The 13,177-nt window shown below is 34.8% G+C and overlaps 1 protein-coding gene across 1 annotated transcript in view; it reads left to right on the top strand.

Moving 5' to 3' along the window:
* The window catches only part of SLC24A2 (solute carrier family 24 member 2), a 117,463-nt gene that overhangs the window by 80,821 nt on the left and 23,465 nt on the right, over positions 1-13,177 (top strand). The window contains exons 5-7 of the mRNA XM_035310886.1: positions 4,384-4,434; positions 10,480-10,575; positions 12,775-12,863. Of these exons, the coding sequence (XP_035166777.1) occupies positions 4,384-4,434; positions 10,480-10,575; positions 12,775-12,863 (236 nt within the window). The remainder of the gene's footprint in view (positions 1-4,383; positions 4,435-10,479; positions 10,576-12,774; positions 12,864-13,177) is intronic.

Raw genomic sequence — 13,177 nt, 5'->3', positions numbered from 1 at the left:
GTCTTCATGAAGGAGATAATCAAAACTTCGCTGTTTTTGTTGTTGTTGTTGTTTGTTTGTGTCTTAACAGACATAAACTATGTATCCTACTGAAATTTTGTGTATTTTCCTTACTTAAAATAAAAAGATATGGCCTGCTCAAACTGGTGAAATATTGATTTCATACACTTTTTGCCTTTTCCATGTGCCCACTTGCATGCAATAGGCCACTGAAGAGTGAGAGTGCATGACCACACTAAAATCTTCATTACTTCTTCTGAAGGACTGTCAAGAAGCAGATGACCTTCAGAATCACATGTGCAACCTCTTCCACAAAATTATCTTTTTTTCTCCAGTATATCTCCAATACGTTTCATGTTTACAATGTTTTCATAATTATTTGATTGCTTTGAATTTGCAGTTCTTGACTACAAGCTCATTCTCAATTTCATTGTCAGTTTTGAGACTTTACTTTATTGTTTCACTTCTCTTGTCTTTATATATTCAATCTTTTGATAGGTTGGTGGGCTTGGTTTTGAAAATTCAAGAAAAAATCTATGCTCTCCATGTGTTCATTCCAGAATGCTTAATAATTCCTTCCAAGCCAAGCTGCCACTGATGCTGATTAAGTATTATGCTTTTATGTCTTTGTGACTCTGGAAGTAACACATAACAGTGGAGCTGCACTAAAAATTCAGGTGTTACCTTCAGTGACCTCTCTTTATCACTTCTGTTTTGAATAAAAGATATGTCAACTCAGAAGCTTTTTAATTACTGAGAAGAAGTGTGAGATGCATTTCCATGCAAATATGTATTTTTATGCCAAATGAAAATCTTGTGCTTTTTTAAGATACCCACAATGCATTACTTTGTTTTGAGAGTCTGAAAACAATATTTTTCATGGGTACACACTTCTAGGCGGTTACCTTAAAGCAGATATTTGTCATATGAGTATTGTGAGAATCTCTGGGCCAGGTTCATTCCTGACATTACTAAGGACACCTGCTGTCAGTATCTGAGATCTTTGTAACAGGAGAGAGCTCTGGAAATAATGGCTGCACTTTCCTTCCATGGGAGTCTATGGCAGAAATTAGCATTTCACCACAGACAGTACCTATGAACATTGAAAATAAAGTGAGTAATTAGGTATATTGTTTGAAATTGCAATCAATGTGGCACTGTTGAGTAACAATATTATTCTTTCTGTTTACTTTGATATTCTGTGGCAACTACATATGTAATAGAGAACAGTAGGTAATAAGGCAAATTTGTCCTAATCCTTCAGGAATGTCAGACAGGATTACCAGGAGCCCTCTGTTCTCTTCTGGTGTAAAAAATATGCAGAAGGCAACAAATTAATTCATTGTCTCTGTCACTGTTGAGGATCAGCTGTTAAGCTGCATCATGGCATCCTTTTTGTTTCTGCGACCAGTGGGGACGCTGGTACTGGCTGGCAGCCAGTCTGTCCGCTGTGACCTCTGTGTGGGAACCACACACCATGTTGACAAAACTGGATTTATCAAATTTTAATAATGTTGGATTTTTTTTTTTTTTCAAGCATGCTCTATCACAGTATTTCAGATTTCCAAGGCCATTTAAAATCAGTTTATTTTAAAAGCTGACAAATTTTCAAATCCAAAAAAAAAAAATTTAAGCACTTCAATTGAGTTTGATTTTACTTACAGTCATATTGAACAGAATCCTATTATAACAGGACATTTTGTAACAAAAACCAGAACATTAGAGGCAGACTGTATAGAGGCAGATGTCAGGTATTGCTGAACAGCACTGACCCAAGTAATATTGAAATCCACAAAATAATTCATGCAGATATGTGCAGCTGACAGTTTCCAGCATCATAGTTGTGCATTGCAGCCAGTGGCCTGTTGTATAAAATGTTCTTCTCTGTATATAAGACTACAAAAGCTTTGAGTAGCATAATCTCACCAGCAAGACTTTTTTTTTTTTTTTTTTTTTTTTTTTTTCCTGAAAATAATTTTGCTAACTGCAAGAACTAACCTAGTTTAATCCTTGGTGTGTTGAATATTGCCTAGATTATAACTATTGTCAGCATCATGCACTGTCATGCATATCTGTTTGTTTCTTTTCTCTTTTTCCTCAACATCAGCCTCCTTTTTTCCTCTCCTGTTTGCCTTGTATCTCTCACTTTAGATGGGAAGCAGACAGGCCTAAAACAGATTGTCAGTATGTCAGGTGCCCTGCCTTTCTGCTGCTGCTTTTATTTCTTCTGGAGATGCAGCATAATTCACTATTGCTGTTGGCTTCTTCTGAAACCTCTCCTGTTTCAGCCATTAAATTTGTGGCCTCATGCTTCCGATCGGTTTTGTTCATTTTTCTTTTTGTTGCCATGGTATAACCTTCTTCTCAACTTTGTCCATCTTCACCTGTGCTCCTGCACTCTTTTTTCTCCATGAGTTTAAACAGTACCTCTCTGGCAGTGTCGTCTCCTGTGTGTTCTCCCGTTTCTGTGGTTACTGTTGGGTTCCTTTTGGCGCCGGTCTTCCACTACCACCCTCCTCCTCCAGTGGACACTTTACCCCAGGTTCTAGCAAAGCTGACCATAGATATGTCAAGAAAATGATCAATGTGAATAAAATTACCAAACTTGCTGGCCCTGTAGTAGGGACATGGTGCCTGAATTAAACAGCACATGTGGTCCCAAATGGTTCAACATGCACATTGAAGTTATAGGGAGCTCTCCCAGGATAAGGAATTCAAATCTTTAGGGCTAAAACCAAGATTGTTGGACAGCTTCCTTTATGTAAAAGTAGCTACAAAGATTGTGCTACAACATTAAGATTTTTTTTTTACAAAATAGTATATTCATTATATACTATTATGTAACAATATGTAAATTTCTCTCTCTAAATGACATCTTTCTTTGCTTGAACAGAGACTTAGAGTAATGTCATGTGCTAATGGGTTTACTTATGTGCAAATAAGAGACTACATTGTACAAGCAGGAGTGTGCCAATATTTGTAATTGGTTTTGTTAAAACAAGTCCATGAAAGAATCTTTACAATCAATCACAGTTCATTTATAAAGTTAACACTGATAATAGCATGCATTTTTTAGTTACACAGTATAAAGCTTTCTTTGTCTCTGCGTTGTAGAAATGTTTTTTTGGCAGATTTAAGAATCATCAAATAGATTAAAAACTAAGGCCTTTTAAAGCATATGTTTTATGTAATATCACTATTTTACAATTAAGAATTAATGGCCAAACCTGCACTAAAATTCACTTGTGTGGAAAAACACGGAAAGATCACAAGGTGCATCAGCTAAAAGCAAAATAATTGGCCAGCATTTGTATAGTTAATTGCTTAAACAGATTCATAAACACAAAGAGAATATTTCCAAAGAAAACACTACTATCAAACTTAAATAACCATTTTGTATGATTACACTCTGTCAAAGGTTGGATGATCAGAAGCTCAACTGTAACATTTTACATAAAAAATAACAAGTGAAATCATCCACAAATTCCTCAACAAATTGTTTACAAATTGTTCCATGTTCTTATTTTTACTCTGTCCTGTTACACAGAATGTTGAGACCAGTATTAATATATTGTATTTTTACATATGCAAATATATGTGGATATATGTGTTTTTAAAAAAGAAAAAATATATTTTCACACTAAAGTGAGGTATAAAGCAACAACTGGAGAAAAAAATATATATTTTGTATAAGTTTGTAACACACAGAAAAATAAGCATAGCCCTAAAGACCTAGAGATCTCTGCATTCCATTCTTTTCTCTGAACTGATAGACTATAATCATATGGAGATCTTCCTAATGTTAATGAATTTAGGTCTCATAGCCCCCAGTAAAGTGAGTAAATGTATCTTTTCTGGTCTCACAAATGACAAGAGTGGTTAAATTGAGTAACCCTCTACAGCAAGTCCGCGTCTGCACTGATATCAGAACAATGTATGTGAGACAGTGTTATGCACAATTACTGAGATTATATGTTTTTAATTTATTAAGTTTTGGATGTGTAAGTATTTGATTGTATGTCCTGAGACATGTTAAAAAAGCTCACCTTCCAAAGCTCCTGCTGCTAAAGTCCTGTCAAGGTTTGTTATGTTATTCCCAAATAAGGAGACACCAAACTGGTAATCACCTTGAAAAGGCTGAATAGTAGATTTCAGTCGGTGCTTCTCCTAAATCTCAGTCTAGCAAGTTACTCATCTAAAGCAAGTGACTTGTGAAATTTCTGGTGGGGGGGAAAGGCACTTCCATTTCTGTACTCCATGTTTCACTGTCCTGCAAAATTTTTTGCATCACTGTTGAAGTTTATGAAGCACATGCAAAAACGTGTACATTTCTTGAATGTCTGCTGGTTCCTTATCTTTGTGTCTTTTACTGTGATGTTGTAGAGCTTGGATCATATGGAAACCTAAAATATTATGACACAATGACTGAAGAAGGTAAGAAATATTTTAGAATTGTTTGTATCAGCTTTTTTTTGAAGCCTTTCTTTAAGTGTCTTTTCTGTTTTTTGTTTGTTTGTTTGTTTGTTTGTTCCTATTTTCAATTTGTCCATTATGGAATGACTCCTTTTTGCATGACTTCATTGGCAGTGTGATCGGTTATGGCTCTTTTTTCAGGTTTTTATTTTCATCATTTCAGCTTTGCTACTTTCAGATAAGGAAAAACAACAGAATGTTTTTATTAAAGAAGAATATACATGCAAAACCACACTCATAATTTATACGGCACAATATAAAGTAGATTGTGAATACTTATTTTATGTCATGTTTTACAATGCATTCAAGAAGGTAATTTATGGATGTTCAAATCACTCAGTTTGAGAACAATTATTAAGTGACTTCAGTTTGTTGTATTATTCAAAAGTAAGGAATGAATTTTAAAAACTAGGCATGACTGTTCATGGAGTATTAATTGTATGCTTAATTGCAATAAGTATTCAATTTAAAATCCTGGTTCTAACAATACAAGAAGGAAGTGATTAGGGTCTGAATCAGGGCTCAATATCTCAGGGAACTTTTCTGCTGATTCTAAAGCATTGAAGTTTATTGTATTAATTCAGGAGCACAGTTACACCACATTTTCAGTCCAAGTGCAGCCAGCACTTCTGTAATTCGAAAGTTTCCCAGACCTGAGACCTGAATATCTATAAGATCAAGGCTCATTGTCGAGCTGTCTGACTAAAGTGCTAGACAGATGTTTTCATATGTGCTCAGTTTAGTACTCAGTGGTGTGGTTGACTATGGAGATAAGCTTGAGGTTTGTAGTTTAACTGGCCATTCCTACTTATTTTTAATTCTGGAAATATAAGGTGAATAGCTTATATTCTCTATATTTATGAATACAGACATGCTCTAGGTTATTGTTTAGATTGATCTTGTTGAAGGTTTTAATACCTTTAAACCTTGTAAATGTTTTAATAAAACCTTCATTATATGCCTTCTGGCCATTTCTCATGGAAAAACAACCAACAAACAATCAAGCACAAACAAACAAAAACATAACTTCCGACTCATTTTTTATTTGTGTTGCTTATAATCACATATACCTACTATTCTGGGGCCAGCTATGGAAGGATGGTTCCTTCCACCTTTGTGCCTGATATTGTAAGATGATGGAGCAAGCATGACCACCAGCTTGTAGGGAAGCCTGGGAGCACCACCAGATTCATTGTCTGACTCACAGAAGTGGTAGTAATATAGGAGAAGATGCTTGAGATGAGATTTTACCCAGAAAACCTTGATGTATGTGTTGTTTAAATACACTTCTGAAGCACCTGAAATGAGTCTTTAACCAAGCCCATTCAGATAAGTAAGTCTACCAGAACTAAAGCTTTTGCAGCACATCTCATCTCCGTGTTTTTTACATTCAAGCTGCAAATGTCCTTTCTCATTCTAGCCTCAGAACCGGATATGTTAAGGTTCTTATATTTTATTCCAAAGTGCAAAACCTACCATTTCAAAAACAATTGCTGCATTAGTAGTCTTCAGGTTTTTATAAATACTGTAATGGTAGTTAAAAATATCTATTAATGGGAAAATATCCATGCAAGTATGCTATATACAATATATACATATATTATCGCTGCGCCTATGCTGAAGTAATGTTAATAATATTCAATGTCACCTCAGAAAACACTCCTCATGAATAAATAATCAAAGACCATACTGTAGCAGTAGCTAAAATCCAGTAGTAAAAATTTTCCAGTAACAAAAAGAAGGAAGGAAACTCTTTGTCTACAAGTTATGTATGCTTTGTCTACAAGTCTACAATACAGTTTAGCTTTTTGAATACAACTTTCATAATCATTTTCATATGTATTTCATAAAGCAATAATGAAAAGTTGATCCCGGAAACTATATTTAGATCAAAATGTGCTATATTTTCAACTCTCTATTTGGATATTCAAATGTATAATCCTTATCACTCCACATTACACTTATTCATGTGTTTTCATTATCCTTTTCTCTTCTTCTTTTCCCTTTTTTTTTTTTTTTTGACTGAGTTTTTTACATCTTCCACAGTAAGTTAGACAGCCACAGTAACATTTTTTTTTTTTTTTCTAATGCTGTACATCCTTATCCTTGGGCTCCCATCCATACCTGAATGGAAGTAGACAGCAGATCTTTCATTCCTTTGATGGAGAAGCACGGGCACATATATTTCTGCTGCTGCATCAGCATAAGCAGAGACAAACTGTGACAGTTAAGTGACAATACCAGATACAGCCTAAAGGCCACTGGTGGCTTTTGTGCTCCAGGTCTTAGAAACTGATCTGTATTGTTTGGTCAGAAACTGACTTTAGATTAATTGCTGATTAATCAACAGGCAAATGATTTTCATCCTCCCAAATTGTTCTAGATTAATTGCTGATTAATCAGGTCCAAATCAGAGAGAAAATATACCCTACCAGATGGGAAAAGAACCTCACATTAATCCTGTGTCAGGTAACCTCCACCAACAGCCTACAACATGACAAAACTGCACATATTTTCATGTAGCATTTCTGCAGCATTTTACAGTTTAAGCAGGAAGTGCATGAAGCAAATTTCTAAAATTGATCGGTTGCAGCCCCTCAGTTGCGTTCCACCAGACGGACTGGTAGGAGCAGTTCAGACTCTTCAACAGCCACAGATTTGGCATTTTATGAAAACTCAGCTATAGGTTGATGGTGCATATGTGTAGTAATTTGCATTTGATCTGAGACTGAAAAGATTGAGATGGAGACTGAGAAATAGACAAATGATAAAGTCTTACATTTTTTAAACCACTATATTTCTGAAGATAAATTACTCTTCTTTAAAATCAGAGGATTCTGACCCTAGAAAACTGTAGCCCATAATTTAGATCGTAGTCAAATGATTGCATTTTTAACATGTCCATGATCAGGAAAGGAATCTTGGCTGGCTGGATATACTCATGCAGATGAAAGTGTATGTTTATTATACAATACTGATTTGTTTGCATGCATTCAAATATAAGAAAATTAAGTTACCTTCTTTCCTAATCACCCGGCCTTGATCTGATGTACCTTCTGGGTCATGCTTTTTAAACTTAAAAGAACAGCAATGTCTGTCCGAGTTCAACAAATCTAGATTAATTAAGAATTTTCTATAGCTATTATCCTATTTTGGGTCTATAAAATTAAACACTGCCATTGATTTACACTCTTATGATACCAGTTGTAAAAATTATGCTTAGGTAGTAAAACCCATAGCACGCAGGGCTGTTAAAGAGGAAGCAAAAGCTTCTAGCTTCTCCAAAAATTAAGAAGAGTAGCATAAAATTCCTATGGGTTCATTTAGTAATGCCACCAAAAGATGAGAAAAAAAAGCACAAGAGAGCATGTAAGCCTGAGATGAAATATTTTAGGCTTTCTGTAAATTTGAATAACTTAGGAGTATCTTGGTTCTGGGTTCTTGGTGGGTCTGTGATTCCCCTTTGCTGAAGAAGTTCTGATTTGGTTTATTTGGACCTGATAGAAAAAAAGGGCAGGGAAAAGGAAGGAGGAGCCATAGCTCTGCTTTCTTTAACATCTCACTGCCTTCAGGCAGTCTAGTATTACTGCTTTCCTGCAATGGCACTTTTGATAGTTGACTTTATGTCCTTTAATCATTTCCTCACACTGTTTTATTACTTACACTGCATGAATCAAACAGCAGGTAATGATGTAAAACAATATAAGCTGAAGATTTTATATACTGAGAAATAAAGATAAGCAAAAAAAAAACCACTTTCCATTTCAAGTGGTGAGGTTAATTTCCATGACAGTGACATATAACTGTGGAACAGCCTCCTGAATGAACTGGTGGATGTGTGACTTACAAATGTCAATGTAGGAAATTCTTCCTAAAGATGAGAGACGATTGACAATGTGAAGAAAAAAAATAAAAAGGACAACTTCATTTAAGTTGATCTAAAACAGTGTGAATAGCTGTGGAGATCTTTTCTGTTCAAGTTTCTCTCTCAGAAAGAAAAAAAAAAATAAAAAAAAATACAAAGAATAAAATCTGAACTATTTCAAGCAGTCTTAGACAAAAAAACTGCAGTATCATCAGTCTGCATCACTTTAATATACTGTTTAAATTTTGAGTCTTAAATTAAAACAATCCTGAAGTAGATGAAAACATAGATGTTTCCGCAGATGTTTCTCAGAAAAAATCTCAGTTCCATGATTTTCACTGCTTGCAAAAAATATATCTGGGTATTTGGATATCACAGACGAAATTTTCAGATATATAAAGATGAGTTGGAGTCTGACACCTCAAGAAATCCTGTAGCAAACTGACATATGTGTTGTATGAAAATTATGCAGTCACCTCTCAGAATCTATGAGTGCATCTGGAGAAGCACTTCTTAAATGGCCCTTGTTTTTCAAATGAAGTTAAGAGCTGGCTTGATTTAGCATTTCAGATTAAAATATTTAGAAATATGGTTTTCCTTTTATTTCTTTTTTTTTTTTCTTTGTATCATCTCATATCCCAATAAACTTCATTTCTCTTTCTCTCTTTTTTCTTTAACTCTTTGTTTCTTATTCCACATCTAATTAAAACCTCTGCCATTGACACTGTGCACTGAAATAATAAAGTGGCTTACTATTTAGCATTGTGTTCTACTCTTCAGTACCCTTCTGCAGGCAATTTTACTTTAGATACCATGTACCAAATAAGATAACTTTTGCAATATGTTGTGAATGACTCATTTATTTATTCATTTATTTATTTTTGAGCATGATGTGCTTGTGAAAAGATAGGGGATACTGCAAGGACAATACTGCTTATTAAACCTTTATGATATTTTTATTACTTTCCAAGTCATTTACTGTTGACACATTAGTTCTACTTCCACATGAATAGTAGCTGCAAGTCCCTGTGCACTGTGCATACATTTCTGCACATATGAAAGCATTGGTGAAAGAATTTGAAACATTTTCTTGTGATGGTATTTTTTCTGATAAGCTTCCATTTTCAAGAAGGGAAGAGAGAATTTCTTTCTTGACCAGCTATTTTTTCTTGCGTGTCTTTAATTTTAATCTCGAAGCAGTGAGTCTACCCAGCTACCTGAGTTCATTCGTGACTTCTCTGTACTTCCCATTGTTAATCAATCGTGATTCTGTTGAAATATCTTTTGGCATTAAGCCTGCACTCTTTGCTGCAAGATATCAGGGCACATACAGTGTCTTTCTACAACAGATAGACTGTCATAAACCACCCAAAGAGGCCTTACATAGAAAGCTCAACCAAAGTAGAGGAAGGGATGAATTATTTTCACTTAATATTTGCCAGCTTTGACATTGCCTAGTTTGAATGTGGTGTTTGGACTCAGTGGTCAACAAAGAGTGACCCAGGACTTCTCTTTGGGGGTAATGATTTGCCCTGGAGACAGTCTAGATGATGAGTTTCATGGTTAACCTCATGGGAGACAAAAAACACCTAGAAGGGTGAGAAGAAAATTTTCCTTTGAGAAGCTGGAATGGGAATCCTTTATTACGAAGACTCTTTTCTCCCCATCTGAAGTACGTGTTGAATTACAGTGGCATGAATGAGTATAAATGGACAAAGCTAACAAAGGTCACCTTGATGCAATATATTGGTTCATCTGAAATTCTGTGACACTGTACTACTGACTGAGACCTGAAACTGTTTTAATTTTTTGTTAATATTCATCTGTATTAATCTCCTGTTTAGTCTCAGATTGTACAGAAGTACTTTTGTAACAGGAACTTTACTGACTGCTTCTTCAAAAGAAAATAGTTTTTTGCTTTCCATTTCTTCTTTCTTGCACAGTTCTCAGAAAAAAAAAAAAAAAATCTTATTTCTACTGGAAGGAAAAAAATATTAATAAGATAGTGTTTCATAACATATTTTCTGTTTGGGGAGGAATGGGAATGGATTGCTGGCACTGGTTTATGGATCCTAATTTGTGGCAAAAAACTTTGCCTCTCAAAATGTCTGCATTTGAATAATGACATTCCTTCCTTTTAGGAAAATTCAAGGAAAGGGCCTCAATTCTGCATAAGATTGCCAAAAAGAAGTGCCAGGTGGAGGACAGTGAAAGACAGAATGGAGCTGCTAATCATGGTGAGTGCAGCCATGTAGATTTATCACTTGTTCCTGAGGGCCTTTTTCACTGTTAAAATTTGCTTGAAAATCCTTAGAAGTGATTTTCTCCTACTTCATTTTTATTGTCTTACTAAGCATATTCTGATTCCCCTCAGAAAAGAGTATGAAACCCAAGGACAGGATAGGAGTTAAGTGCAAGATGAGAAGGTCTGGTATAGAAAGCCTCCCAGAATTACTGCAGAGATAAATATAATGCTGATTTTGGACAAGTGCTGAACTGACAATGAGGCAAAACGTATTTGCAGTTTGCATGTGAAAATTTAGTAAATATACTGACTTTTGAAAGGTTAATGCAGGGGCATAATGTGCTGTAGTATTTCCCTGTAATATACCTGTTCAACTGATAGGTCTAAACAGACATGCAGGATTATGCTCTGTACTTTCTCTCTGGCCACGTTACTGAAATTCTTATATAAGCAGAGAACAACAGCATTGAGTTAGTAATTGAGTTAGTTCAGACCTGGTGCAATGTTGTTAAACAAAATCCAGTTTGTTCAGCAGTTCTGCAAGATAAACACCATCCCCAACATCCAAAAAAAAAAAAAAAAAAAAAATTTGCTTGAGGTAGCCACAGCTAATTTTTAGTACTACCAACTCATTACCTGATGGTGCTTTGCCCAATCTGTCTATGTACTGAATACATGCATTCATGCCATGCATGCGTATTTCACCTATCTTAAGAAGTAGCATTCACCACTTCACAGCTCATGGAACTGTGTAAGTTTTCTACTGGGTAAATGAAAAGCTTCAGAAATTTCATACAAATGGCTTCCATATTATAGATAGATGGGATTTCAGATTGTTCAGAATTCAAGAGCCGCTGCTCTAGGATCATATATATTCTACGTAGTATTACCCTTGTCACAAAAAGAAACAAATTTCACATTTAAGATTTGATTTGTGAATCTACTATTTGTTGAAATTCATTTAAGCCCATCTATGCTAAATGTAAGAAATTAGTTTATTATGGCTTGCCGTTAAAGGTAAGTATTTGTCTTTTACTTCAAAAGTTTCTATTCCAAAAAGAAATCCATCTTATGACCTCTTTTCTCTACTTTACCTTGGCATATTCTCTGCATTAGAAAACAAGATCCAAATGTGTCTGATGAAAGCTGAATCGTTTTCTCAGATGATACTTTTTCTGACCTTGTGCTATGTTTAGATAAAATTTACTTCCAGAATCAAGCAGTTGAATGGGACATTCTGCTAATAAACTATAATGCTGGGTATGGGGTTAAGGGACAATGCACATGCACTGAAATAATTACAAATAGTCTGGCACTCTGCTGTGGCTGTTATCTCAGATTTTTAATTTAGAAGAATCTCAGGATAGCAGTAATGTAACTTGACAGCTGTATTTACTTATGTGCATAAGAGCATACCATAAGGAACATTGAACTTGAGTCAGACATTTCTTATTGCTATTCCTCTTAACTTCAAATTGTCCCAGGGATTTTTGGCCATTGACATTTTTATCTAGTACATGCCAAAAGAGATGATTGCTGTTTAGAGAATTCCAAGATAGAAAAAGTAGGAATAAATTTGAATAATTTCAGTGCCATAAACTGAAGGCTCAATTTTATCCCTTCAATCCCTGTAAGACTTTTGCTCACGGGCAATAGGATTCTGTTTATGCTTTTCCCACATTTTTGCAGAAGAAAGAACATTATTATAGTTCAGATGTAGCTTTATGAATTGCAGAGATTAGTGCGTTATAAAAGTTATCTCTTGCTGAATATATCCCTTCATCTGCATTCATTAATGTCTGGGTAGAATACTATACATCACATTTTACCTGAAGTGTTATATTCAGTAAGTTTAGCATGATATATTCAGTAAGTTTAGCGTGATAGCATGAGTAAAGAGCATGCAGTATTGCCAGGGACTTTTTTTTTTTTTTTTTTTTTTTTTTTTTAGAACAGAACTGCCAGTAGAATAGTTTCTTCAATCACCAGCTCACCACTCATAATAATTTTATTCAAGATCTGTGCAGGCAAAATGGAAGCCAGAATTTTAGTGTCTCCCTAAGGCAGGTGTTGTTCCACCATCAGAATCTTTTGATTATTTACATGGACTAAATACACCAGCTTCACTAATAGATTTGTTGTTTAATATTCTGCTCTGTTGTTTTCTTGTTATTTATGGATAATGCCACAGAAAAAAGTGCAAAAGTAGAAGTTGCAGTAACACCACCAAGTGATTCAGGACCAGTGCAGAATGGAATTGCCCATAATGTTGAAGAAGAGGTTAGTGTCTTTTTTATTTTTAAATTGGCAAATATTTTGCATGCTTGATTGTACTTTTCACTGAAAGTATGTGTCTTAATTACAAGAAGTTGCTAATAGGACCCATCGACAATACACTTAATCTTTGTTTGCTAGTGAACCCAATATATGAGAATAAGGTTTGCCATATATATATATTAAAAAAAAAAAAAAAAAAAAAAAAAAAAAAGGAGGTTTATTTGTGCGTATATCCACTGTGACCCTTGCACTTCAATGTAATGTAAGATACATTCTTTCAGGAAATGTATTTTTGCTTATCAGATAAAATGTTCACA

This window comes from Oxyura jamaicensis, chromosome Z (assembly GCF_011077185.1).
Source record: "Oxyura jamaicensis isolate SHBP4307 breed ruddy duck chromosome Z, BPBGC_Ojam_1.0, whole genome shotgun sequence".
NCBI lineage: Eukaryota > Metazoa > Chordata > Aves > Anseriformes > Anatidae > Oxyura > Oxyura jamaicensis.
Note: the sequence above shows the minus strand (reverse complement) of the source record. Positions and strands in the feature narration are given on the sequence as shown.